General features: G+C 51.6%; 2 protein-coding genes across 2 annotated transcripts in view; both read left to right on the forward strand.

Annotated features, from left to right (window-relative positions):
* The first annotated feature begins 727 nt into the window (after window positions 1–727).
* LOC136569711 (zinc finger protein 271-like) overlaps window positions 728–26,444 on the forward strand; it is a 294,542-nt gene continuing 268,825 nt past the window's right edge. The window contains exons 1-2 of the mRNA XM_066570072.1: window positions 728–779; window positions 966–1,661. Of these exons, the coding sequence (XP_066426169.1) occupies window positions 728–779; window positions 966–1,661 (748 nt within the window). The remainder of the gene's footprint in view (window positions 780–965; window positions 1,662–26,444) is intronic.
* On the forward strand, window positions 12,199–13,131 carry LOC136569687 (olfactory receptor 14J1-like). The gene has a single exon (XM_066570052.1). The coding sequence runs from the start codon at window positions 12,199–12,201 to the stop codon at window positions 13,129–13,131; it is 933 nt and encodes a 310-aa protein (XP_066426149.1).

Consider the following 26,444-nt stretch of genomic DNA (forward strand, 5'->3'; position numbering starts at 1 on the left):
GTGGCCTTCCCGGGGTGGGGGTTTTACACCTGAGCCAGTTTGGGTAAGGGGGGTGGTGTTCACCCCCTGAGCAGGGATTCCCCCACTGTTTCAGGTTGCAATGTAAGATGGAACCCAATGCATGTTTTCAATCGCCATCTTCATCAACTGCTAGAAACAGGTGGGGCAGTGTTCTTTATCTCTTCCATGAGTCAGCCCTGATAACGCCCTCCAGGGGAGATATCTGCTGTGAATGGGCCATTGTGTGTCACTGCAGGACTGATAAAATTCCATCATCCCATTGTGGGATGCTCCGCCCAGGGGGAGGATCCAAGCATTCCTACCTGGATATAAGCTGAGCCTTGCAACACCAGGAGCAGCTTGCCTACTGGATTCCCAGAGGACAAGAGCTCCAGAACCACCACTGGACCTCCAGAGGAAGACCAGACCCTTCTACAGGATCACTGCTTGGACAGAATCACGTTCATCACTCCAACAGGACTGCAGCCACCATTTAATGGGACTGCTGCCACCACCCTGACCAGCAACAGGGTGTCAGGTTATATCCTGACTCTGTCAGTTTAAGGCAGTGATTCTGTTTCATTGCCTTGATCTTCATTTTCTTATTCAATTGTAATTCTGACTTAGACTCTCCGCCAGGTTTGCCTAAAATCCTGTACAAAAGACAATGTGTGCACCCTTTGTTTGGTTCCCAGAACAGGATTTCCCATTCCCAAACCTTGACTCAATGGAGGAGGAGGCTGTGAGGAAGAGGAAGATGCCCCAGGAGCCCCAGGCAGGTGAGGAGGAAGTCAGTGCCCCTTTCCCCCTCTCTCCTGCTCCATCTCCCAGCCCAGCACAGCCCCCGGCTGCAGGACAACCCTGCTGCCAACCCCGTCCTGCCGGGGATGCACTGGGGGGATCTCCTTCCCCTTCCCTGTGGCATGGAGGCAAATCCCATCCTCTCCTTGTCCTTCCTCCCCCAGGGAAGAAGCTGAGGATGGAGACCAGGGAGGACGAATCCCCACAGCAGAACCTCGTGGAAGAGGCCATTTTGAGTGGCTCCACACTGCAGAATTCCAACGTGGAGGAAAAGCCCCAGAGATCCCACAGGAGGAGGGGCTCCAAACCCAGCCCAGGGGGCTCTGAGGAGGAAAGACCCACCCTGAGCCAGGAAGGTGGGCAGAGCTTCAGCCAGAGCTCAGAGCTGGTGGCCCATGGGCAGCTTCACAATGGGGAGAAGCCCCACAAGTGCTTGGAGCGTGGGAAGAGCTTCAGGCAGAGCAGCACCCTGATCAGCCACCAGATGATCCACACTGGGGAATGGCCCTACGAGTGTCCCGAGTGTCAGAAGAGGTTTCACACCAGCTCCACTCTCCTCCAGCGCCAGCAAATTCACTCAGAGGAGAGGCCCTTCCTCTGCCCTGACTGTGGGAAGGGCTTCAAGCAGAATTCCCACCTCATCAGGCACCAGCGCATCCACACTGGGGAGCGGCCCTACGAATGTCCCAATTGTCAGAAGAGGTTTCACACCAGCTTCCATCTCCTCCAACATCAGTGGATTCACACCCAGGAGAGGCCCTTCCTTTGCCCTGACTCTGGGAAGGGCTTCAAGCACAACTGCAATCTCGTCACCCACCGGCGCATCCACACTGGGGAGAGACCTTACAAGTGTCCCCAGTGTGGGAAGAGCTTCACCAGAAGTTCCCATATGAAAAGACACCGACAGAGGCACCAGTAAGGGAAGCCCTGCAAATGCCTCGATTGCAGGAACAGCTTCATGCACCACTCCAGCTTCATCCCCCATGGGAGAACCCACATTGGGAAGAGCCCTGGTGATCCATGTTCCCTGTGATCCATGCTAGGAAGACACCTGTGACTGTGGTCACAAGGGTTTTCAGGATGAAGAAGAGACAAGAATGTTGACTCCATGATCAGAAGGCTTGATTTATTATTTTATGATATATGTTACATTAAGACTATACTAAAAAGAAATAGAAAGAAAAAGGTTTCTTCAGAAGCTAGCTAAGCTAAGAATAGAAAAGAATGAATAACAAAGATCTGTGTCTCAGACAGAGCAAGAGCCAGCTCTGCCTTGAGTGGTCAGTAAATCCCAACGTCCACAGGAGACCAATCACAGGTCTACCTGTTGCATTCCACAGCAGCAGATAACCATTGTTTACTTTTGGTTGCTGAAACTGCAGCTTCTCACAAGGAAAAATCCTAAGAAAGGATTTTTCATGAAAGATGTCTGCAACAGACACCTGCACCTTTTCCTGCCCCTGCCAATGACCTGATGTGGGATGGAGGAACGTGAGGGTCTGGCCATGGCCCTGTCATTACATTAACTCCCACCTCAGAACATTGCAAGGGGCAGGAAAGGGACTCTCTCTCCCTGAGGAGAAGGGTGTCCTGTCCAGACAGGATGAAATACGTGGCCAGGCAGACGGTTGTTGATGTTGTAGTTTTCCCTGTAAATAGTTTTTCTTATCCTTTCTGTTGACAATATTGTTTTTATTCCTGTTTGTTTCTTATCTCGTTGCTGTTCCAAATAAATTGTTCTTATCCCAGCCCAGGATCTTTGCCTTTTGTGCTTTCCATGGGAGGCGGGAGGGCAGCAAGGGCAGTGCGGTTTTAGCGAGAGCAGGAAATTAGGGAATCCCATTCCTGAAGCCCGGCCCGTGGAAACCAAGCATCCCAGCTGGTGCCAGCCCTGGTGGCCATGGCAGCAGCCTTGGGAGCGGGTCCCAGGCTGGGGCTGTGGGAACCTCTTCCCTCTGGTGCCCAGGGACAGGAGTGGAGGGAGCGGCGGCAGCCGAGTCAGGGCAGGCTCAGGTTGGATGTCAGGAAAAGGTTTTTGCCCAGAGGCTGCTGGGGCCCTGGCCAGGCTCCCCAGGGAAGGGTCCCAGCTCCAGGGCTCTCTGAGCTGCAGCAGCGTTTGGCCAGCGCTGCCAGGCCCAAGCTGGCATTGTTGGGGTGTCCTGTGCAGGGCCGCATTTGGACTGGAGGATCCTGATGGGTCCCTCCCAGCTCAGCCAATTCTGTGCTTCTGGGATCCCATCAGCCTGGGGATGGGGCTGCCAATGGTTGCCATGGCAATGGGCTCTGGCTGCAGGCCTGAGCTGGTGTCCGTGGCAACCACCCCTGGCATGGAGTCTCCATTGAGCTGCCAAGGGACAGACCATAGCAACAAGGGCTGGTGATGGTTGCCATGGAAACTGACCATAGCATCAGGGGCTGATGATGGTTGCCATGGAAACTGACCATACCAACAGGGGGCTGGTGATGGTTGCCTGCTAAGGATCAGATTTGTCACAGACCCTCAGAGGGGTTCCATGGGGACTTTCCAAGAGTCTCCAGGCTGTTCCACAGCTGGAATGTCACAGGCACAGACAGGGGCTACATGGAGACCTCCCAGGCTTTTCTGGGGATGGTAAAGAGCCCTGGGGTCAGAGGCAGTCACAGCCATTCCATGGTGACATCCCAGGGCACCTTGGGCTGCAAAGGCACCCATCTGTCACAGGCACTCACGGGGGCTCCACGGTGACATCCCAGGAGTACCCAGGCTGCCAAAGAGCCGGGATGGCCCAGACACTCACAGGGGTTCCTGTCATGGGCACAGTGGGAGCTTCAGGCTAAGTTTATTACAGAAGCTCCTGTTGGGTCACGAGGTGCAGAAATGATCCCCAATACCCCCACAGATCCCCAAATGTCACTATTGAATCACAGATGACACGGATTCAGATCAGAAGGCTAAGGGCTAAAAGTCACCTGTTTTTTAGTCCTCTTCTTTTATATCCTGGTTTGCTAAAGGTGGACCTCGTTGGTCATTTAATCAACACATTTCACATGATTGGCCAATTAAGACAACACCCTTCAGTAAACCACCTTATGGAAAAAAGCCAACTTATTTCAAACATTGTTGGGGCACCAGTTATTGATGTTTGTTTTATATTGGGCCTTTCTGGGGGGCGGGCGGTAAACCCTCCTGTAGCATTTCTGTCCCAGGTAAAATGAGATGGTCAGGACAGTTTTGGTCTTCAGCTTCTTGTTTATTGTTTGCTTATCTAAAGTTTTGCATTGCTGTCCACTCCAGGCTCAGCACGCTGGTAAAGCATTGCAAAATGGCCCCAAAATGTACAGTTTCAAGGTCTTTTGAAGTTGTCTTATCCAATTAAGTCTTAAAACATACATTATTTCTACTTATCCACCAATAACTCATACATTGACTGTCCACATGACCTCTGCACTTTGCTTGACCAATGATTTTGTGCCACCGACTACAGAATATGGAGTAGATGAAGAAGAAGAAGACAGGGACTACACCCAAATTCCTCCATCTTGCTTCCTATCTACACCATACTAAAAATCCCAAAAACTAAATTTCTCACCCAAGTGACATGCTATACTAGCCTCTCATCTATTTCACATTTTGGTGAATTCTAATCGGTCTCAAAGCTCTGGAAATCCTCTCCATGGGCAAAGGTTAAAGGCAGTGTTTCTCTGGGGGTCAGGACCCCTCAGAGCAGACAGAGAAATATTCCCTGTGCCCTGGATTCCCACACATTTAACCTAAAATCCTTTAACCCAAAACATGTGATGTTACCCAAAAATGTTCCAGGTAAGTAGGATTAGAAAGAGAAGAAATAGAGAACAACAGAAAGACCGAAGATCCATAGAAAATCACGCACATGGGTACCAACAGATTGGGTTCCAGCATCACCAACAGAGGAACCCCAGGAGAAGGCAGGATCCAGACCCTGGGCTGGCCTCGTGCTCCGGCTTTTAACCCCCTGGGCCTTCATGGGCCCCGCCCCTGGGGTGGGACTGCCAGTTGCTTGTCCAATCAGGGTAGGCACCAGCTGTTAGTGTGTGATTGTTTGACAGCTCAGCCAATCAGAGCTGGGTTAACATCACCCCCTGCTGTGTGATTGACAGCTCTGCCAGGCCAGGGCTGGGGGCGGGGCTCTGTCCCACCACAAACCAAGGCCTGACCCGGCCCTGGCCCCACACGGGCATTCCGAGCATCCCAAGGTGTCTCGGGACATGGATCTCATCCAGCCTCTGACAGCGACCATGGTGACACTACGGAACCTCATAGAGCCATGGGTCAGTTGTGACAATGGAGATCCAAGGAAACGATGGTGAGACTGTGGAATCCAGGAATCATGGAATCAAGGAATCATTGTCCACATCATGGGCCCTATGGAAGCAAGGATCAACAATCAAACTGTGGTTTGATTGTGATTGATTTAAAATAGAAACAAGGAGCCATTGTTCCACAGCGGGGCTGCGTGGGGCCAATGGACCCTTGTGACTCTGTTGGGGCTCATGAAACCAAGAAGCCATTGTGACATTGCCAGACCTCATGGAATCAAGGAGACCATTGTGACAGTGTTAGGACCCATGAAGTCAATGGAACATGGAACAGGCTTGCCTGGTTTGGCCTCCTGGGGGCTGTCTGACAGGTCCCACTGAATTTGGCATGTCAAGGGCCACTTCCCATCTGACCGTGAAGCACTGGGGCTCTGTGCTTTTATTCCTGTGGGAAAGAACTGTCTTTCTTGTCTAGGCCAAAACTGGGATTCTGCATCTAAAATTCCCTATATCCAAGGGTTACTCCCAGACAAAATCTGCCCATACAGTCAAATCTGGCCAGCCTTGGCCTCTGGTGAGTGCCTCTCATCTGCCCCTGCACCACTGGGGCTCGCTTGTTTCCTTCCTATGGAGACCATTGTGACACTGGGGGGCGTTGTGGAACCAATGGGCCATGGTGACACTGCAGGCCCTTGTGGAACCTGTGACACTGTAGGAACTTGTGGAACCAAGGGGAGCATTGTGACCCTGCAGGGTACCCTGGATCCAAGGGGCCACTGTGACACTGTGGGGCCTCGTGGAACCAAGGACATCTTTGTGGCTCTGCTGGGCCGCATGTGCCCAAGGGTCCAGTGTGAAGCAGCAGGGCTTTGTGGAACCAAGAGGCCATTGCTGCATTTCAGGGCCTCGTGGAGCCAAAGGGCCATTGTGATCCTGCAGGGCACCGTGGATCCATGGAGAGCATTGTGGCATTGCAAGGCCCCATGGAATCATGGAGACCATTGTGACACTGTGGGGCCTCATGGAAGGAAGGGGCCATTGTGACACTATGGGAACTTGTGGAACCAAGGGAATCATTGTTGCACTACTGGGCCCCAATGGAACCAAGGGGCCATTGGACACAGCCAGGCTTCATGGAACCCAAAGGCCATTATGACACTGTGGGGCCTTGTGGAACCATGGAGACCATGAAGATCCTTAAGGACTTGTGTAACCAAGGGGCTATTATGACACCTGAGGGCATCATGGAAGCCAGAGAACCACTGTGGCACTGCAAGGCCTCATGGGAGCAAGGAGCCATTGTGACACTGCAGGGCCCTGTGGAACCAAGGGAACATGAAATAGGTGTGGCTGCCTTGGCCTCCCAGGGGTCACCTGACAGGTCTGGCTGACCTTGGAATGTGGAAGGCCACTCCCATCTGCCCCTGAAACACTGGGGCTCTGAGCTTTCCTTTGTATGGAAAAGAACTGTCCATCTTTTCCAGGCATCCATGGCCAAAATTAGGATTCCACCTCCAAATTTCTGTGTATCCAAGGATTGCTGCCAGTCAAAAGCTGCCAGGACAGACAGGTCTGGCTGGTCTTTAACTCCTGAGTGCCAGAACTCACCTGTTTTCTAAACACTGGAAAGGGCTCTGTGCTTTTCTTTGTATGGAAATAATCATCCTTCTGCAGGCCCAAATGTCTGAAATTAGGACTCCACATTCATAATTTCAAATATCCAAGGGTTGCTCCAAGCAAACCTGCCAGGACAGACAGGTCAGGCTTGCCTTGGCCTCTGGTGGTTGCTGTTCATCAGCTCCTGAAACATGGGGGCTCCATGGTTTCCTTCCTATGGAGACCAATGTGACACTTGGGAGCCTTGTGAAATGAAGGGGCCATTGTGACACTGCAGAGCACCATGGATCCAAGGCACCATTGTGACATTGTGGAGCCCCGTGGAACCAAGGACATCATTGTGGCTCTGTTGGGCCACATGGTCCCAAGGAGCCAGTGCAAAGCAGCAGTGTGGGAGTTAGCCCAGCTGCAACTCAGAGTCTGACAGATTTTACCCCAAAAGAATTGGGCATGAGTTTCAAGCCCTGGGAGTCATTTGTTTAAATTAAGGTGAACTTGAAAGTTCTCCAAAAATCCTTTAGTGTTGTTATGCTAACTTGTCTAGGTTCTATTCCCCTATTGGTTACTTCTTTCTCCTATATGGTTATTGTTCTAGGGTGTTCTACCCCCAAGTGTCTATGTTGTTGCTCCCCTTTGTTTTGGGTCTTTGGATCCTGCCCCTCATACTTGCTCAGCTTCTCCATGTTTATTGTTTTTCACCCTGTTAATTAAGTTCCTTTTAAACAACCTCATTGATCCTGCTCCTTTTCATTTTCGCCACCCTCACCCTGAAGTCAGGGAACCAGAGAGGTTTGTCACAGCCACCTTCACTGTGACCTTTGGCGCCCAAACAGGGACCATGACGCTCAGGACTCCCTGTGTCAGTCACGTCAGCTGGGGTTAGCTGATGGATAGGCCAGCGCTCCCCAGGATTTTGGATTGTGCCGTGTTGTTGTTCTATTTCTGGAGTCCCATTCTGTTGTTATCAGATTTCTAAAGTCCATACTTCCTTGGCGTGTTCTTATGGCTGCAGATCTTCACAGCACAGACTCCTTCTTCTGCATGTTGTTCTCTCCTAGATTAGGGCTCCTCCAAGGCTCTCCTTGACTGGCTAACCTGCCCCCTTTTATCCCAGTTATCCTCACTGGTCACAGCTGCAGCCCAATGAAGGACATCGAAGCTGCAGCCCATCAAGGACAGCCGGGACCTCCCAGGGCAAAGCCTCCATACAGATACTCAAGTACAATACATTTCTTCTACTATAGTGCCAGGCCAAGTGGATTCATCGTTGCTTCAAAGGACCTTGCACAGGATCATCAGGGACAACAATGGTTTCACCTGCATAGGATTGCAGGTGGGTTTGGGGAAATGCAAGACATTTATTGCCCATTTTGCCACTGTGTTTTTACAATATGAACCCAAGTCCCATTATCGATTTGATGTGTTCTGGTGGCTGTTCCCCCTAAGACAGAGAAAGAGAAAAATGGGCAGCCAGATGTCCAAAGTAGAAAGGAGTGCATATGGATGCTTTAAGTTAATTCTCACTGATCAAGACAAAATATTTTCAAAGAACGAATTAAAATCAATCATGAGGTGGATCATTAAAAATTTTCCAGATGCCTCTGCTGATGAAATCCATACCACTGAAGTTTGGGACTCAGTGGGAGTTAAATTGTACAACCTTTTGATTAAAATGGACCCCATTGCACCCTGCATGCTCCCCATCTTCCACACCATCCTTGAGACCCTTCACCAGCAAGCAGTGTGCTGAAAACTCAATACATTGGTCACTGCTAACACGGGACCTCCCCTCAAACCTGCCTTTCTCAGACCTTCCACGATGGTCCAAGATGGCAATGGCCACGCTGTCTTGGAGCATCATGCTCTGGAGACTCAAGATGGAAGGAGCCCGAATGTGGCACAGGAGCCCGACCACCCTCCCTCCATCTTGGCTCCTCCACTTCCTGCTACCACAGCCTTCTCTTCCGCCCTGAACGAACCTCCAGACTCCACCCCCACAACTGCGGGTCATGCCCCCACTGTCAATCATCCTCTCCACCCTGGGCAATGCCTCCAGTTAAGGAAGGAGACTGGCAAATAACCTCGAAATTCCTCATTGCCCTGGGATGTTATGAAAGAAGGGGGCAGAATCCCAGGTGTCAGCCATTGCTTTATGGGGAAATCAAGGATCTGTGTAGGGCAGCTAAAGACCATAGGAAGGACTTACCTTGTTTTAATGGCCTAATGAGGGCCATGCTTACAGCACATCTTAACCCCCTATGATTTAAAATATATTATGACCATGTTGTTGTCACCTACAGAATACACCCTGTGGGAAGGGGGATGGAAGTGTTTACTAAATCAATTCATAGCAGACTATGCTAATAATGAGGCAAGGGTGGAATTGACAATCAACCATCTAGCTGGGGAAGGACAACACAGCCTACCAGATGATCAAGCAGCAGGTATCCCCAGAGAAGTATGGGATGATATCAAAGAGATGGCTTTGAAAGCTTTAATCCAGGTGTCAGATGGTAGCACCCCCAATGTGGACTACCTTGGGTGGCTGCAGCTAAAGCTTTAGGACAATTAGACCATCCTGGGTGCCTGTTAAGTAAGCAAACCAATGCTGCCTCCCTCACATTGAGTGGCCTGCTCTCAGACATAGAGACCATCAGACACGCCACCTTGCAGAACAGCGATAGAGTTTTTACTCTGGGCACATTGGCATGGCTGTGTAGACTCTGAGAGCATGTGCTGCATGAACCTCTCCAGCCACAGCGAGTCAATCCACAAGAGCATTCAGGCACTGAAGGAAGGGTTCAAGAAGCTTCAAGTGGAAAACAAAGACTGGTTCAATAAACTCTTCCAATCCAAGGAACAAAAGGTTTGGATGATGTCTACTAAAACGAGACTATTAATTGTCTTAGTGGTTGTTGTTGCATTGCTAATTGTCTCATATTTGTTTGAATGCTTTTAGAAAGTCTTAGAAAACTCTTTCAGTTCCATCTTTGTTGTAAAACAGAAAGGGGGAAGATACCCAACACAGGCTCCTCATGGACTCCATGGAGGAGAGAATTGGAGGCCAGGATGGCACGAAAACCTCTCAGAGACTCAGTGTGGGAAGGAAAATCCTTAAAAGTACCTAAAAGTATTCTTAAATCCATAAAGCACCTTAAAAACCTTGAGTATCTCAAGGCATTAATGAGCCCCACTGAGTGTCAGTACAAAGCTCTCCAGGGACTCGTTAAAGCAGATAATTGGGGCCATGGTTGCACAAACCTCTCACACAGTCTGTATCAAAAGGGAAACACCAAGTACCTTCAAATAACTGAAGTACCTTGAAGTATTAATGAGCCCCACTGAGTGTTGTTACTGACAAAGCCTCTCCAGGGACTAATTACAGCAGATAATTGGAGGCCATGACTGCACAAACCTCTCAGAGACTCCAAGGCAAAAGCCAAAGCCAAAGTCCTTTGAAAAAGCTGCAGTCCCTGCAGGGAGCATGAAGGAGCCCCCGGGGCCATTGCTGAGCAAGGCTCCCCAGGGACTCCTTGCAGCAGATCCTTGAGGCCACTGGGATGTGGGCTAGGGGGGGATGCTGAGGGCAGGACAAGGGGCTGACAGTGCCCAGCCTGGCTGGGGCTGGGCCAGGGCCAGGAGGCCCCAGGGCCTCAGGACAAGGTGTCTCCTCCCAGCCCTTGGTGGCACAGACCCTGCTGTGCCCCAGGGCACTAAGACTTGGCTTCTCTTTGTCCCCACCTGTCATCACTGCCTGCAGTTCTCTGCTCTGCCTGGGGCCTGGGGACACTTGCTCAGTCGTGTCCCTCTCTGGGACCCATTAAAAGTCCAAGAAAGTTTGGAGTTGGATTCTGCCTTGGAGTTCTGGAGAGGTTTCTTCAGCTCCCTCTCAGGGAATGATGTCCAGGGCCTGAGCACAAAGCCCCAGAGGCTGATTAAAGTCCTTGTGCTGTGTCTGTGCTGCTGAGCTGGGCTGGGCTCCTGGCCCAGAGGCAGCTCCTGGTCACCAAGAAGAGCTTCAAAAGCACATTTCTCTTGCTGAGCAGCTCTTGTGCCAGCCCAGCAGGGCTGGGGCACTGCCTGCAGCCAGGCCGGGCACAGCACAGAGGCACAGAGAGCTTCAATCAGTCAGGGCTGGGAAGGGGCTGAGTAGTGCCTGGGGCACAATCACTGCCAGCCCTTGGCACAGGAACCTCTGGCTGCAGGACAATGCAGCTGCAGCTCCTGGAGCCATCTCCTGCAGCTGGAACATGCCAATGCCTGCAGAGCCTGTGAGTACATTCTCTGATTGTCTCTTGTGCAGAGCAGCCAGGGGTGCCCAGGGCTGTCCTGCAGAGCAGGGTCCTGCAGCCCAGGGCGCTGTGCTGGGGCAGGGACTCTGCTGCCTGCGAGGGACAGCTCTCAGCCAGCCCTGGCAGCTGCTCCCAGCGCTGGGGGACAAGATCTGGGTGGCAGGAGACAGCTGGTGAGGCTTGGGAGTGTTCTCCTTGTGTGGGGAGGATTCTGCGTTGTTCAGGACTGCTCCCAGCATGGCATTTACCTGCAGAACATTTCCAAGTAAGTTATACAGGGACCACAGTGATGCAGGGACTGGATGAAAGGGGAAATCATGGTTTTTAAATCTATTTTTCAGGGTTGTCTTGATAGGAAATTGCACATAGATATTTATCTCTCAGTTCCGGTTTAAAAAAAACAATCCTCTCAGATGTTTATAAACCAGGCAGTTACAGAAATCAGCACAGAGCCCCTTAGAGGCAGCATCAGTGCTGCTTTTCCAGACTCCTCAGGGTTGCTCTTGTTAGCGTTCAAAAACACATAATCACATAAGCGATTATATGTGGTGCTTTTTATTCAAGAGCTCTGGGAATCGGGGTAGTTTCCACCCAAATCTGATTCTGACCATACATTCGAGGTGAAGGTGTTTTATACACTATCATTACTTAACTTCCATGTTAATTATTAAACTTAGATTCATCTATTGTATACACAGATTTCAGCTAAACATAGCTCCCTTTAAATTTCCAACATAGTTTCCCATAATTCTTCCTTTGGTTATATAATAATTATATTTAATTACTAAACAATCATCACATCTAACAATTATATCTTTTATCATACTGCTTACGCAGGTGCAGTGATCTGAGAAAACACAAAGCCCAATATTTTCAAAGACTATTTTTAACATTTTCCAGGGCTCCACTATCACTCTGACGTTGCCCTCAGAGCCTGCAGAGCCAGAGCTGCCCCTGGGCAGTGCCTGAGCTGGGAGGGCTCTGCAGGGCAGAGCTGAGACCCCAGGGCTGGGCTGGGCTCTGGCAGCACTGGCAGGGCCCAGCCCTGGGCACAGGAAGCAGCTGCTGGCAGGGACAGCTCCAGGCAGCAGAGCCCTGGGCAGGCAGTGGGGGGAAAGTGCCCCCAGCCTGTTCTGGGAGATTTCAAGTCCTCTCCAAACCCAACTATTCCATGATTACTTTTCTTACAGATCCCCATGCCAAGGCACATCAAATGTCCAACAGCAGCTGCATCAGGCACTTCCTCCTGCTGGCATTGGCAGACACGCGGCAGCTGCAGCTCCTGCACTTCTGCCTCTTGCTGGGCATCTCCCTGGCTGCTCTCCTGGGCAACAGCCTCATCATCAGCACCGTAGCCTGCGGCCACCACCTGCACACGCCCATGTTCTTCTTCCTGCTCAACCTGGCCCTCAGCGACCTGGGCTCCATCTGCACCACTGTCCCCAAAGCCATGCACAATTCCCTCTGGGACACCAGCAACATCTCCTACACTGGATGTGCTGCACAGCTCTTTTTCTTTGTGTTCTTCATCTCAGCAGAATATTTTCTCCTGACCATCATGTGCTACGACCGCTACGTGTCCATCTGCAAACCCCTGCACTACGGGACCCTCCTGGGCAGCAGAGCTTGTGCCCACATGGCAGCAGCTGCCTGGGCCAGTGCCTTTCTCAATGCTCTCATGCTCATAGCCAATACATTTTCCCTGCCCCTGTGCCATGGCAATGCCCTGGGCCAGTTCTTCTGTGAAATCCCACAGATCCTCAAGCTCTCCTGCTCACACTCAAACCTCAGGGAATTTGGGCTACTTGTCTTTTCCATCTCTTTATCATGTGGCTGTTTTGTGTTCATTGTTTTCTCCTATGTGCAGATCTTCAGGGCTGTGCTGAGGATCCCCTCTGAGCAGGGACGGCACAAATCCTTTTCCACCTGCCTCCCTCACCTGGCTGTGGTCTCCCTGTTCCTCAGCACTGGCATATTTTCTGACCTGAAGCCCCCCTCCATCTCCTCCCCATCCCTGGATCTGGCCCTGTCTGTTCTGTACTTAGTGGTGCCTCCAGCACTGAACCCCCTCATCTACAGCCTGAGGAACCAGGAGCTCAAGGCTGCAGTGTGGAGACTGATGACTGGATGGTTTCGGAAACATTAAAGTGCTGACCAATTTCTGCAAATCACTTGTAATAAAAGTTGTTTTTGATACTTCTTGTTGGTTTCATTTTGGAGGTTCTTTTTCTTTGTTTTACTTTATTAATCTTGTCTGATACTGTTAGATTGGATGTGACCTACACACACATGATTAGGGTCAAAGAAGAAAATGTTTTTATATTTCATGTTCTCTAGTTTATATACTTTTAAGAAAACATCATTTTAAGTCATTGATTACATCACAATAACTTATTATATTAATTAGAACAAAGCTATTAGTATCAATATAATTGGCAAAAGTTTTACAGAAAGTTAATAAGCTATGCATACACATCTACATATGCATCTAGTCTACCTAACAAAAATTTACATGTATCTTTTCTAATCTATTCCCATGCTAATCCTTTTCTTCTTTCTTGCTATGGATACACTCTAAAATCATCAATTGTTATTTCATCTATTAACTCAGCTTTGCTTGTAAGCTAGCTGTCAAGCCTGACTATATGGTCCACAGAGAAATGTTATTGTTTCTGCCATTTCCCCTTTTGTTTCTCTCCACCTTCCCAGTGGCCACAGACTGTGCCAATGAGGGGCTGTGCTCTTGGTGGCTTTAAATGAGCTAAAGGATCTCCCAGCAGAGTTTTCTGCAGAGATGCCCTTGTGTTGCCTTCTCTGGAGCTGCAGCAGCAATGTCTGTGTGCAGAGCTGGGGCAGATCAGTGCTGGCCCAGCAGCTGTGCCCAGCAGCAGCAGCAGCAGCACTAGGTGTTGCCAGTGCTGCTGCCGTGGCCCTGCCCCGCTGCCCTGGTGGCCCTGGTGTTGCTGCAGGGCCTGAGTGCTCTCGGGGCCGGGCACAGCCCTGGGGGTGGCAGTGCCGGGGCTGCAGCAGGGACAGGCCATGTAATATAAATCACCTTTGATGATGCTTTTGGGTTTAGTTGTGGGTTTGTTCTTTTTTTCCCCATGTTTCAGTTTTTTAATATTGTCCACAAAGAAAAGCCATTGGTTTTGCCAGTTCTCATTTTGTTCCTCTCCATCTTTACTGTGGCCACAGATTGTGTCGGTGAGGGGCTGCACTCCTTGTGGCTTTAAAGGAACTAAAGGATCTCCCAGCAGAGTGTTTTCCAGAGATGCCCTTGTGTTCCCTTCTCTGGAGCTGCAGCAGCAATGTCTGTGTGCAGAGCTGAGGGCAGATCAGTGCTGGCCCAGCAGCTCTGCTCCTGCTGGCCACACCATTCCTGATCCAGGCCAGGAGCCATTGGCCTTCTTGGCCACCTGGGCACACTGCTGCCTCATGTCCAGCCTGCTGTCCATCAGGCCCTGCAGGTCCCTTTCTGCCTGGCTGCTCTCCAGCCACTCTGTCCCCAGCCTGTAGCACTGGGGCCAAATATCAGGGCCTGGCATTTGGATTTGTTAAAACTCACCTTGTTGGATTCAGCCCCTGGATCCAGCCTGTCGAAGTCACTGTGCAGAGCCCTCCGACCCTCCAGCAGATCAACACTCACACCCAGCTTGGTGACATTTGCGAAGATGTCCTTGGTTCCATGGGGCCCCTCAGTGTCACAATGGCCTCTTGGTTACACCAGGCCCTGCACTGTCACACTGGTCTCCTTGGTTCCATGGGGCCCCAGGGTGTCACAATGGCCCCATGGTCACAGGAGGTCCCACATTGTCCCCATGGTCTCTGGGGTTCCACAAGTCCCCTCAGTGTCACAATGGACTCCTTGTTTCCACAAGGCCACACAGTGTCACAACGTTCTTCCAGATTCCTTGAGGCCCCATCGTGTCACAGTGGTCCCTTGGTTACACAGGATCCTGAAGTGTCACAATGTCCCCTTGGTGCCATGAGGCCCCGCAGTGTCAGAATGGCCCCTTGGTTCCACTGGGCCCTGCAGTCTCCCAATGGTCCCCTTGGTTTAGCAGTGTCAAAATGGTGAAACCCCTTGGTTACACGAGGCCCTGCAGTGTCACAATGGCCTCTGTGGTTCCACGAGGGCCCAGAGTGTCATGGGGCACTCCCTGGGTCCATTTGGCCCAAGAGCACAGCAATGGAGCCCTGGTTCTGTGGGGCTGCACGGTGTCACCATGGTCCTCTTAGTTCCACGAGGCCCTGCAGTGTCACAATGGCCCCAGAGTGTCCCAATCATCATGGAATGACACAATCAAATAGGCTGGAAAAGACCTTTGGGATCATCAAGTCCAGCCAATGCCCTGATACTGCCTTGTCACCCAGACCATGCCACTGAGTGCCACTGGAGAGGGACAGTGACTCTGCCACCTCCCCCCGGCCAGCCCATTCCAGTTCCCACTCACCCTTTCTGTGAAGAACTCCTTCCTATTGTCCAGCCTGAGCCTCCCCTGGTGCAGCTTAAGGCTGTGTCTTCTGCCATTTGTGAATGCTGGACTCGATCCCCACACCCAGATCATCAGTGAGGATATTAAACAGGACTGGGCCCAGCACAGATCCCTGGGGACAGCACCAGTGCCTGGACAGCAGCTGGGTGCAGCACCATCCCCACCACTCTCTGGGCCCAGCCTCCAGCCAGCTCTTAAATCTCCCAGCGAGGAGGGAACCTGCCCAAGCCGTGGGCTGCAGCTTTTCCAGGGAATGCTGTCAGAGACAGAGTCAAAGGCTCTGCTGGAGTCCAGGCACACAACATCCACAGCCTTTCCCCCATCCACAGGTGGGTCACCTGGGCATAAAAGGAGACCAGGTTGGTCAGGCAGGACCTGCCACCCCTAAATCCACGCAGGCTGGCTCTGATCCCTGGGCCATCCTGTGCGTGCCCTGTGATGGCACTCAAGGTGATCTGTTCCATAACCTTGCCGGGCACCCAGGTCAGGCTGACAGGCCTGGAGCTCCCCAGCTCCTCCTTCCAGCCCTTCCTGGGGATGGGCTCACCCTGGCACCTCCAGTGCTCTGGGCCCTCCCTGCTGAGCCAGGACTGATGGTAAATGATGGAGAGCAGCTTGGGGAGCTCATCCACAGCTCCCTCATCCCCCTAGGATGGATCCCATCTGATCCCACACACCTGTGAGCATCTGAGTGGCTCAGCATGTCAGCAGCTGCTTCCTCCTGGATTCCAGGGGGCTGTTCTGCTCCCTGTGCCGATCTACCAGCTCAGGAGAACACTTGTCCTGAGGACAACCTGTCCTAATATGGAAAATTGAGACAAACAAGGTGTTAAGTAGTTCAGCCTTTTCCTTATCTTTAGTTACTGTATTCCCCACTGCATCCAAGGAAGAGTAGACGTTGTCCTTCTCCCTCCTTTTGCTAAAAAAATTATTTAAAAAACTTTTTTTTTTTTTTTTACAGAAGCTGATAGGTTAAGTTCTAATTGAGTTTTCAAGTATCAACTTTTCTTTCTGCATAACCTAATGACATCCTTAAACACTTCCTGAGTTGTCAGTCCATTTTCCCCTGAGTTCCCACAGAAGCTCCATGGGCAGCCAGGCCAGTCCTTTTCCTCACTGGCTCATCTTTTGCCACACTGGGACAGGCTGCTTCTTCCCCCTTAAGATTACTTTCTTGAAATATGTCCACCCTTCCCAGCCCTCCTTGTTTTTAAGGGCTGTTTCCCTTAAAAAATCAGTACCCAATTTGGCACTCCCCAGATCTGCATCCTAAACAGGCCAAAGTCTGCCTTTTCTAATTCCAGTGTAGAAGTTTTGTTGCTGCCCCTCCTTCTTTCACAGAACATTGAAAACTTGATTATTTCATGGTCACTGTGCCCCAGGCAGCCTCTGAGCCCCACATCTTCCCCCAGCCCTTCTCTGTCTGTGAACAGCAGCAGACAGAGCTTTCCTTGGCAGTGGGAGTGTTACCAAAAATTCAGTAAAACAGAAAACTCCTTAAGACCAGTGTAGCATTAAGAAGCAGTATTCTTTATGCAGCTGGATGCACGGGGGAGAGCTCCTCCCAAAGCCGTGCATGCTAAGTACAGGAAAGTTTCTGTTTATTTTCTGTATTTTGCACACATATTCATTGATTGTCCTGGACTAAACACACATATGATAATCATTTCCCCAAAATCATTAACATATTCCCCTTTCCCTTTACCCATGTGTTCTTCTGTCCTGGGGGTCTCTCTGGTGGTCCCTGGCGGTCGTGGACCCCAATGTTCCAGTGGGCCTGGCTGAGCTGGCAGGACCCGGAGGCTGCTGAACTTCCAGTTCCCCTTCTCACACAATGGGCCTTGTGTGGTTCCATAGGCCTGGGGATCTGGAGAACAAGCTCCAGGTGTCAGCTGACCTGGTGTAGGCAATTGATCATCTGGTAACATGAGGTCACAGAGTGGGCTATGACATCACAGAGTGGGTTATGTGAGGTCATGGAGAAGCATCACAGACTGCCTCTGTGACATGACAGAGCCATCTGTGACATCACAGGGCAGATATCTGACATCACAGAGCAGACTATGACATCACAGACTTGGCTGTGACATCAGAGGCCAGCTGTGCGACATTAGAGAAGGGGCTGTGACCTCACAGAGCAGGCTGTGACATCCCAGAGGGGCTCTGTGACATCCCAGCAGGGCTGTGTCAGGTCACTGGGTTGGTCACTCCACCCCAGCTCCCCCTCACAGTTTCTCCCAACAAGTCCAATGCTGTCCATGCCCAGCGGGGTCCCTGTCCCCCGGGATCCCCCCGGCCCACCTGGAGCCACAGCCTCCACCAAAGGATGTTCCACAGGATCCACCCCAGAGCCTGACATGGGGACAAGGGGCCAGGGCTGTGTGACCAGGACATCAAGGACAGAGATTATCCAGGTCACTGTGGCCTGGCTTGGGTTGCCCAGGGCAGGAAAGATGTCTGGCAGCTGGAGCAGGGCCTGGGAAGGGCCTCCAAGGTGGGGCTGGAGCCCCTGGGCTGTGAGCAGAGGCTGAGGGAGCTGAGCTTGTCCAGCCCAGAGCAGGGAAGGCTGAGGGGCTCCTCATCCCAGCCTGGCAGTGCCAGCGAGGAGGGGATGGAGAACACAGAGCCAGGCTCTTCACCGGGGGCCTGGTGGGAGACAAAAGCCAATGGGTGGAAGGGGAAAGAGGGGAGATCAGCCAGGACAGGAGGAGATGAAATGAGTCAGGCTGCTTTCAGCATTTCCTCAGCACCAAAAGCAGCCTGACCTCCCTTCTCCATCCACCATGGACAGCTTTGCAAATCAGGAATTGTTGGAGCTGTTTCGCCCCCACTCCAAGACGATCATACTGATACAAGAACTTGATTGTGTTTATGTCTATCACAGAACCATGCTTGTCAAAAATAATTTTTAGTATGAAAATCACTCGTGGGTGGTGGACTCATCAGATGCTGCTGGGACATTGCACATAGGTCAGAGAAGAGTGTGATTGTTATTAAATTGTGTCCTGTTCAACTATGGTCTGTTGGCCATGAAGAGAAACTTTCTGTGCCTCTGAGTCTCATCAATTCCTGACCCCCAAAGGACACAAACCTGATGAGTTGTGGCCCCCACTCCAATGGTGGCATTTGCACCTCCCTCCATCGCAAGAGCAGAGCTCCCTTGTCCCAGAGAGTCCCTGGCAATGCAGGGATGAAGGAAACAGGACAGGCTGTGGGGATCAGGGGCAGAAACAGGGAGAAGAATGACTTTGGCATTTGATGGAGCTGTGCCTTTCCCTTTGCTTTGCTGGCTGACAAGAAATGAACATCCCTCTGTGTCTCGGGCAGCTCCTTCTCCAAGGAAAGCAGGTGGGAGTTGGAGCCAAGGAGCTGAAAGCTGCAGGTGCAGCCTGGGCTGGAGGCAGCTCAGATTTGCACAAGGCTGCCCTGAGTGCCAGGGCTTGGATGGGGGAAATGGTGGGGTGGGGGTAGGGACAGAGTCTGATTGATTGTCAGCCATGAAGGATCTTGATTTGCATATCTATTCAAACTGCATGAGGAAGTACTTGGATTCAGTGTCCATTGGAGATTGCACATATCAATGAATTATCAGGAAAAAAAAAAACAGGACCTGAAAAATCTTTTTCTCACTGTCTTTTTAAATATATTGCATTCACTTTGGATAGACTACTGAGATCTGTCTAATTAACCACAAATGATTTGAAAATTAAATTAAAATGATTCCCAGTGGCTTGGCTTGTTCAGGGGTTCTAAATGTCAATGAGCCCTGGGACACTGAATTCCTGCACTGAAGAGCTGAAGGCTGAAGAAGCCTCTGGAGCAGGGAAATTCAGCAGCAGCCTCCAAGTTGCTGAGGATGTCAGCAGCCCCCACTGAGGCCATCCCTGCCCAGAGACCGTGGGGGAATGGGCAGACAAGGAGAGCGTCCCTGGGGCTGGGGCAGCACAACTCAGAGGCACCAGTGGCTCCAGCTGGGCAATGGAATGTGGAATGTGGCTGGGAAAGCCCTGCCTGGGCTGTGCCAAGCAGGACAGAAAATTCTTGACCCCCATCTCCAAAAAAACTCTCTCAAGGAGACATTTAAAAGGAATTACAATTGCTTGTGTACTCCGAGTTGGAGCACTGGAGAAATACCAACAGGAAATTCTCAGGAGCTCAAAACAACCATACAGACTTTACTTTAGAAAAACAGAGAAACTTTGGCAAAAGGGTTATTATGACATTTAATCAACAGAAAACACCTCTCAGAGCATTACCTTGGCCCATTCAACTTCACAAACTCTTAGTTTGTTCAATTTTAAGTTAATCAAAATTTGCAAGAGGACAAAAATAGAAGACAAAAAGATACAGAGAAGCACACACACAGCTACCAACTCCTGGATTCCAGCGGTGTTCAGATGGACATTCCAAGAGGAGGCAGGGTCAAGATGTGTGCTTGCCTTGTGGTCAGCCTTCAATACCCCTTGGTCTCCCTGGGCCCTTCCCCCAGGTGGGGCTTGGGCTCATTTGGTCCCTCAGGAGCTGGGCTGGGGCTGCAGAGGTGGCTGTGGAGCATTGCCTGTGCTGTGCCAGGGACTGGCAGCCACTGCTGGGCTGGGATAGAGGCTCTGGGGGGATTGGGCTTCCAGGGCAGGGCAGGGCTGGGCTTCCAGGGCAGGGCAAGGCTGGACCTGCCCCTTCCTCCCCCACACACAAAATGTTTCCAGTCAACAATCTCCTCCAGTCTGTCTCAATAGGGAATGTAAAGGTGAAATCCCAGTTCTGCCCATGGACACCTGGGTGAGAAAGATAGTTCTTTTCCATAGCACAGAGCCCCAGTGTTTGGAAGGCAGGTGAGAGCCTCACTAAGCCAAGGCCATCCAGACTTGTCAGGAATGGCAGATTTTGTCTGGGAGCAGTCCTTGCATTTAAGGAATTTTGGAGTTGGAAACCCAATTTCGGCCATGGGCACCTGGAGAAGCAGCACAGTTCTTTCCCATAGGAAGGAAAGCACAGACCCTTCCCCAGTGTTTCAGGGACCAATGAGAGGTGACCCTTCTGAAACCATTGCCAGCCAGACTTCTCCTGGCCATATTCCTATGGGAAAAATCTGTGGGAATAAGGAAATTTGGAGGTGAAATCCTAATTGTGGCCATGGGTGCCTGGAGAAGGAGATTTCTTTCCCCTGGCAAGAAAAGCATGGAGCCCCAGTGTTCCAGCAGCAGATGAGAAGAGATCCTCAACATGCCAAGACCAGCTGGACCAATTAGGTAGTCCATGGGAGGCCAAACCAACTAGACCATTTCTGTGTTCCCTTGGTTTTATGAGGTCCTGCACTATCACCATGATCCCCTTGGTTCCATGGGGCCCCACAGTGTCCCAATGGTGCTTTGATTCCATGGGGTCCAGCAGTGTCACAATGGACCCTTGGTTCAATGGGGTCCCAGAGTGTCACAATGGTGCCAACAATGCCACAAGGCCCTGCAGTGTCACCATGGTCCCAGTGATTCCACGAGGCCTTGCAGTGTCACAATGGCTCCCCAGGCCACAGAATGTCACGTGACTCCTCTGTTCCATGAGCCCATCAGTGTGACAATGGACCTTTGGACCCTGGGGGTTTGCAGTGTCACAGTGGTCTCCTTTGGCTCCACAGTGTCACAATGGACCATTGATGACACGAGGCCCTGCAATGTCACACTGGAGCTTTGGTTCCATGCAGCCCTGCAGTGTCACAATGAACCCTTGGTTGAATGGGGTTCCAAAATGTCACCGTAGCCCCTCGGTTCTATGCAGCCCTGCAGTGTCACAATGGTCTCCTTTGGCTCTACAGTGTCACAGTGGTCCACTGATGACATCAGGCCCGGCAATGTCACAATGGACCTTTGGTTCCATGCAGCCCTGCAGTGTCACAATGGTCTCCTTTGGCTCTACAGTGTCACAGTGGTCCACTGATGACATCAGGCCCGGCAATGTCACAATGGACCTTTGGTTCCATGCAGCCCTGCAGTGTCACAAAGGCCTCTTGGTTTCATGAGGCCCCACAGTATCACAATGGTCCTCTTGGTTCTGTGGGGACCCCCAGGGTCACAATGGTCTCATGGTTTCCATGAGGCCTCACAGTGTCACAATGCTTTGCTTATTCCATAGGGCCCCACAGTGTCCCAATGATTCTATGAGTCTCCATGATTCTATGAATCCCCTCAGTGTCACAATGGACCTTGGTTCCATGAGGCTGTGAAGTGTCCAAATGGTCTCTCCATTAGGTTCTATGAGGTCTTGCAATGTCACAATGGACCTTTGGATCCCTGGGGTCTTGCAGTGTCACAGCGGTCCCTTAGTCTCATGACACCTCAAAGTGTCACAATGGCATTACAGTTCTATGAGTCCCCACGGTGTCACAATGGACTCTTGGTTTGATGGGGCCTCTCAGTGTCACAATGATCCCTACATTCCATGGAGCCACAGAGTGTCAGTATGGTCCCCATGGTTCCATGAGGCCCAGCAATGTCACAGTGCTCTCCATGATTCCATGAGGCCCCATGTAGAGAGCTTTTTGGATAATTGGTTAGCTGAGAAAGGACATTTCGATGTGATACCAAAGGATAAGGATAGGGGAAACAAGCTGGGAACTGAGCAACCAGTGTCCAATCACTGACAAAGGTCACAGTGACCTTCTCTGAAACGGGAAGACGGGGGAGAAAATTGCTTGCCAGAAAATGTAGTTATCTTAGGTAGAAAAGTTAGAAGAATGCAAACATAGAAGCAAAATAATTGTGAGAAGATAGAAGTAGGTGTGGTTGATCTAAGTGTGCTTTAACCAATGATGAGCTCAGCTTTTGCAATATGTATAAACTTCATTAACACCAATATAAATATGTGTAGGCTTTCAATAAACTTCGGGATTTGCTATTCACGCATATGGTGTGTCGCATTTCTCCCGCCGTTCACGACAGCCCCACAGTGTCACAGTGGTCCCTTGGTGTCACAGGCCCGCACAGTGTCACAATGGTCCCTTGGTTCCATGGGCCCTGTGCTGCTGCATTCCCCCCTCCCCTTCTCAGGCCGCCCTGCCAGCTGAGAAATGCTCCTTGGGGCTCAGCCTTGGCCAACAGCCCCTGGGCTCAGCTCCTCTGCAGCTCATCACAAACACTGTCTGCTCCAGGCACTGCTGCTGCCCAACCAGCTCCTGCTTTCTGTAGGAGCAGCCCTGGGAACTGCTTTTGTTCCCTCAGTGGCACAACATCCCTGTTCTCACACTGCCAAAGAAAGCTGTTGGTGCCAAGTGTGGCCAGGATGACTTAACCTTACCTACATTGCCTGTAGGTAAGGTTAAGTCACGAGGTCTAAGTGAAGCTAAACACCGCTAAGAGTTGTTGTTTCCCTAAGTTGCTATATTTAATATAAGTTATAAGCTGAGTCAAATACTGTTAAATGTTAATCCTCTGTTAAATTGCAAAGTCATAGGTTAAAAAATAGATTAAATCCTGCTAAATGCTGTTTTTTGCTTAATTGTGAAATTGAAGGTATCAGTTAAGATTAAGGTATAAGTTAAGTCCTGTTAAGATTGAGCTCTGTTAAGCTTTTGGGCTGTATTCCTTTCATCCTTGCCCTCACTGTCCTTGTGTCACACATACACAGGGACAGTTCTCAGTTCATTTCTAGTTTGATTGCCTGGACTTTGTTTGGTTTTTTTGTTGTTTTGTTTCCTTGGTGTGCCTGAAGTGTCTAGTCAGGAGCAGAGTGACTCTTGCCAAGGAACTTTGTGCTGCTGTCCCTTAATATTCAATCTGGTTTTTGCTGCTCCCTTGCTGGGGACTTTTTCAGCGCTCTCAAGGCCTCGTTGGTACCAGGGTGAAGGAGCCCTGGCCCAGGCTCTGGCCCTGGGGGACACGGGGACGCTGCCGGGGGGTCCCTGTCCCCCTGTGCCACCCCCAGGGCCCCAGCCCCCCGTCCCCGTGTCAGGCTCTGGGGTCGATCTCGTGGAACATCCTCTGGGGGAGGCTGCGGCGCCGGGGGCGGGGGGACCCGGGGGGACAGGGGACCCTGCTGTGCACGAGCAGGGTTGGACTGCTCTGGGGGGAACTGCGAGGGGGGCCGGAGCAGAGTGACCTCCCCAGTGACCTCACACAGCCCCTGTGATGTCACACTGCCTCCTGTGATGTCACACAGCCACCTGTGATGTCACAGAGCCAGCTCTGGGATGTCACCCTGGAATGTCATGCAGCTGCCCTGTGATGTCACAGAAGACTCTGTGATGTGAGAAAGTCACCCTGTGATTCCACAATCTGTACTGTGATGTCACAGCCTGCTCTATGATGTTACAAGCCAGCCAGTGATGTCACAACCCTCTCTCTGATGTCACAGAGACACCCTCTATGAACACAGGATCTGCTCTATGACCTCACACCCTACTCTACGATGTCACAGACAGATGTGTGATGTCACAACCCCCGCAGTGGTATCACAAAACCTTCTCTGTGATGTCATACTGACACTTTGTAAGGTCACAGTACACACTTTGGCCTCACAGCCAGCTCGATGATGCCATACAGCCATGCCATGATGTCACAGCCTGTTCTGTGATGTCACACAGTCCCCTCTATGATGCTGTAGCTGCTCAGTGACCTCACACAACAAACTCTGTGATGTCATAGCCCAATCTGTGACCTCACACAGCCCACTCTGTGCTGTCACACAGCCCCTTGCTGACATCACAGCTGCTCTGTGCCTCCATGACACAGCCCCAGAGGAGCTGCTGTGACACAGCCCCCTCTGGGACATGGCACAGCCCCTGCCAGTGCTGAGCCCCTGGGAGCTCTGTCTGTGCCCTGCTGGTGTCCCTGAGGGGCCCTGGCAGTGCCCCAGCCCTGCTGGGCTGTGCACAGGAGCTGCTCCTGGCCAGAGCTGTCTCTCTGCAGCTCTGCTGCCCTTGCCAGGAGCTGCCTCTGGGCCAGGAGCCTGGCCCAGCTCAGCAGCACAGACATAGGAATGCAAAGGGCCAAGGTCTGAGCCCCAGCCCCTGGCCAGGCAGATCCTGTCCCTCCCTCATTGCTCAGGGCTCTTCCCGGGAGGGCACTGGCATGTGGGGATGGGCAATGCCAAGGGCAGGAGCATGGGGCGGCCCCTGCCAGGCTGGTGAGCAGGGACAAGGAGGCAATGAGGCCCCAGGCCTGCAAGGGTCACTTGTCCCCTGATGGCCTCAGGCCCAGGGCCAGCAGCCATGGCCAAAGCGCTGCCCAAGTTGGCTCTGTCAGGGCTGTCCTGCAGCTGCTGCCCATCCCTGTGCCCTGTGCAGCCCAGTCTATCCTACGGTGTCCCTGCCCTGCACCTCTGTCCCTGCAGGCTGTGGGCAACCCCCGGCTGCCCCACCTGGCTGGGCCCTTGAGGGTAACTGAGTTCCTGAGGGTTTTGTGACATCACTGAGGGAGTTGTGACATCACAGAGCTGGCTGTGACATCACAGAGTAGGATGTGAAGCTATAGAGCAGACTCTGCCACCATAGAGTGTGGATCTTTGGCATCAGAGAGTGGGTTGTGACATAACCAGGTGGCTGTGTAACATCATAGAGCTGGCTGTGACATCACAGAATAGAATGTGAAATCATAGTGTGACTTTGTGACATCACAGAGGCTTCTGTGACATCACAGAGCAGCTGTATCACATCAGAGATGGCTGTGTGACATCACAGGGGCAGTGTGGCATCACAGGGGCTGTGTGACATCCCAGGGCCTGTGTGAGGTCACTGGGGAGGTCACTCTGCCCCGGCCCCCTCTCACAGTTCCCCTCAGAGCAGTCCAACCCTGCTCGTGCACAGTGGGGTCCCCTGTCCCCCTGGGTCCCCCCGCCCCCGGCGCCGCAGCCTTCCCCAGAGGATGTTCCATGAGTTCGACCCCAGAGCCTGACACGGGGACGGGGGGCCGGGGCCCTGGGGGTGGCACAGGGGGACAGGGACCCCCCGGCAGCGTCCCCGTGTCCCCCAGGGCCAGAGCCTGGGCCAGGGCTCCTTCACCCTGGTACCAACGAGGCCTTGAGAGCGCTGAAAAAATCCCCAGCACGGGATCAGCAAAAACCAGATTGAATATTAAGGGACAGCAGCACAAAGTTCCTTGGCAAGAGTCACTCTGCTCCTGACTGGACACTTCAGGCACACCAAGGAAACAAAGCAACAACAAAACCAAACAAAATGCAGGCAATCAAACCAGAAATGAACTGAGAACTGTCCCTCTGTGTGTGTGACACAGAAGGACAGTGAAGGCAAGGATAAAAGGAAAACAGCCTAAAAGATCAACGGAGCTCAGACTTAATAGGACACCTTTAACTTGCACCTAAACCTTAACTGATACCTTAAACTTGACAATTTAGCAAAAGAACAGCACTTAACAGTATTTAAGCAAACTTATAACCTATGACTTAGCAATTTAACCGAGGAATAACACTTAACAAAACTTAGCTAATAACTTAAATTAAACTTTACAACTTAGCAAAAGAACAACTCTTAGAAGCATTTAACTTAGCTTAGACCTCATGACTTTACCTTACTTACTAATATCTGCATATCTGACTGACTCAGCTATCCAAGGCACTCAAACCCCTCAGAGAGCAGCATTTCTGCCTCATTTCCCCAGCACAGGCACTCCTGTGTGCACACAGACACAAAGAGTCAGTGCAAGGCACCTGGGAGAAATTCCCCTGAGGGCAGGAAATGCTCCCTGTGGATCCTTTGGCATCTCCCCAGCACGTGAAGGGTTGAGCCTGGAGGAGTGCGGGGGATCGGCCCAGGCTCCGTTGTTGTTGGGGATCCAACAGAGAGTTCCCAGCTGGGAGAGGCCCCACTCAGAGGGAGTCGCTGGCCCAGGAGAGCTCCAAGGGCTCCTTTTGGAGCACTGTTTGCAAGGCCCCAAGAGAGGGGCTTCAGTGCCAGCAATGGTTCATCCTGGCTGCACTGGGCACCAACAGCTTTCTTTGGCAGTGTGAGAACAGGGAT

The sequence above is a fragment of the Molothrus aeneus genome, unplaced genomic scaffold (assembly GCF_037042795.1).
Source record: "Molothrus aeneus isolate 106 unplaced genomic scaffold, BPBGC_Maene_1.0 scaffold_19a, whole genome shotgun sequence".
Classification (NCBI taxonomy): domain Eukaryota; kingdom Metazoa; phylum Chordata; class Aves; order Passeriformes; family Icteridae; genus Molothrus; species Molothrus aeneus.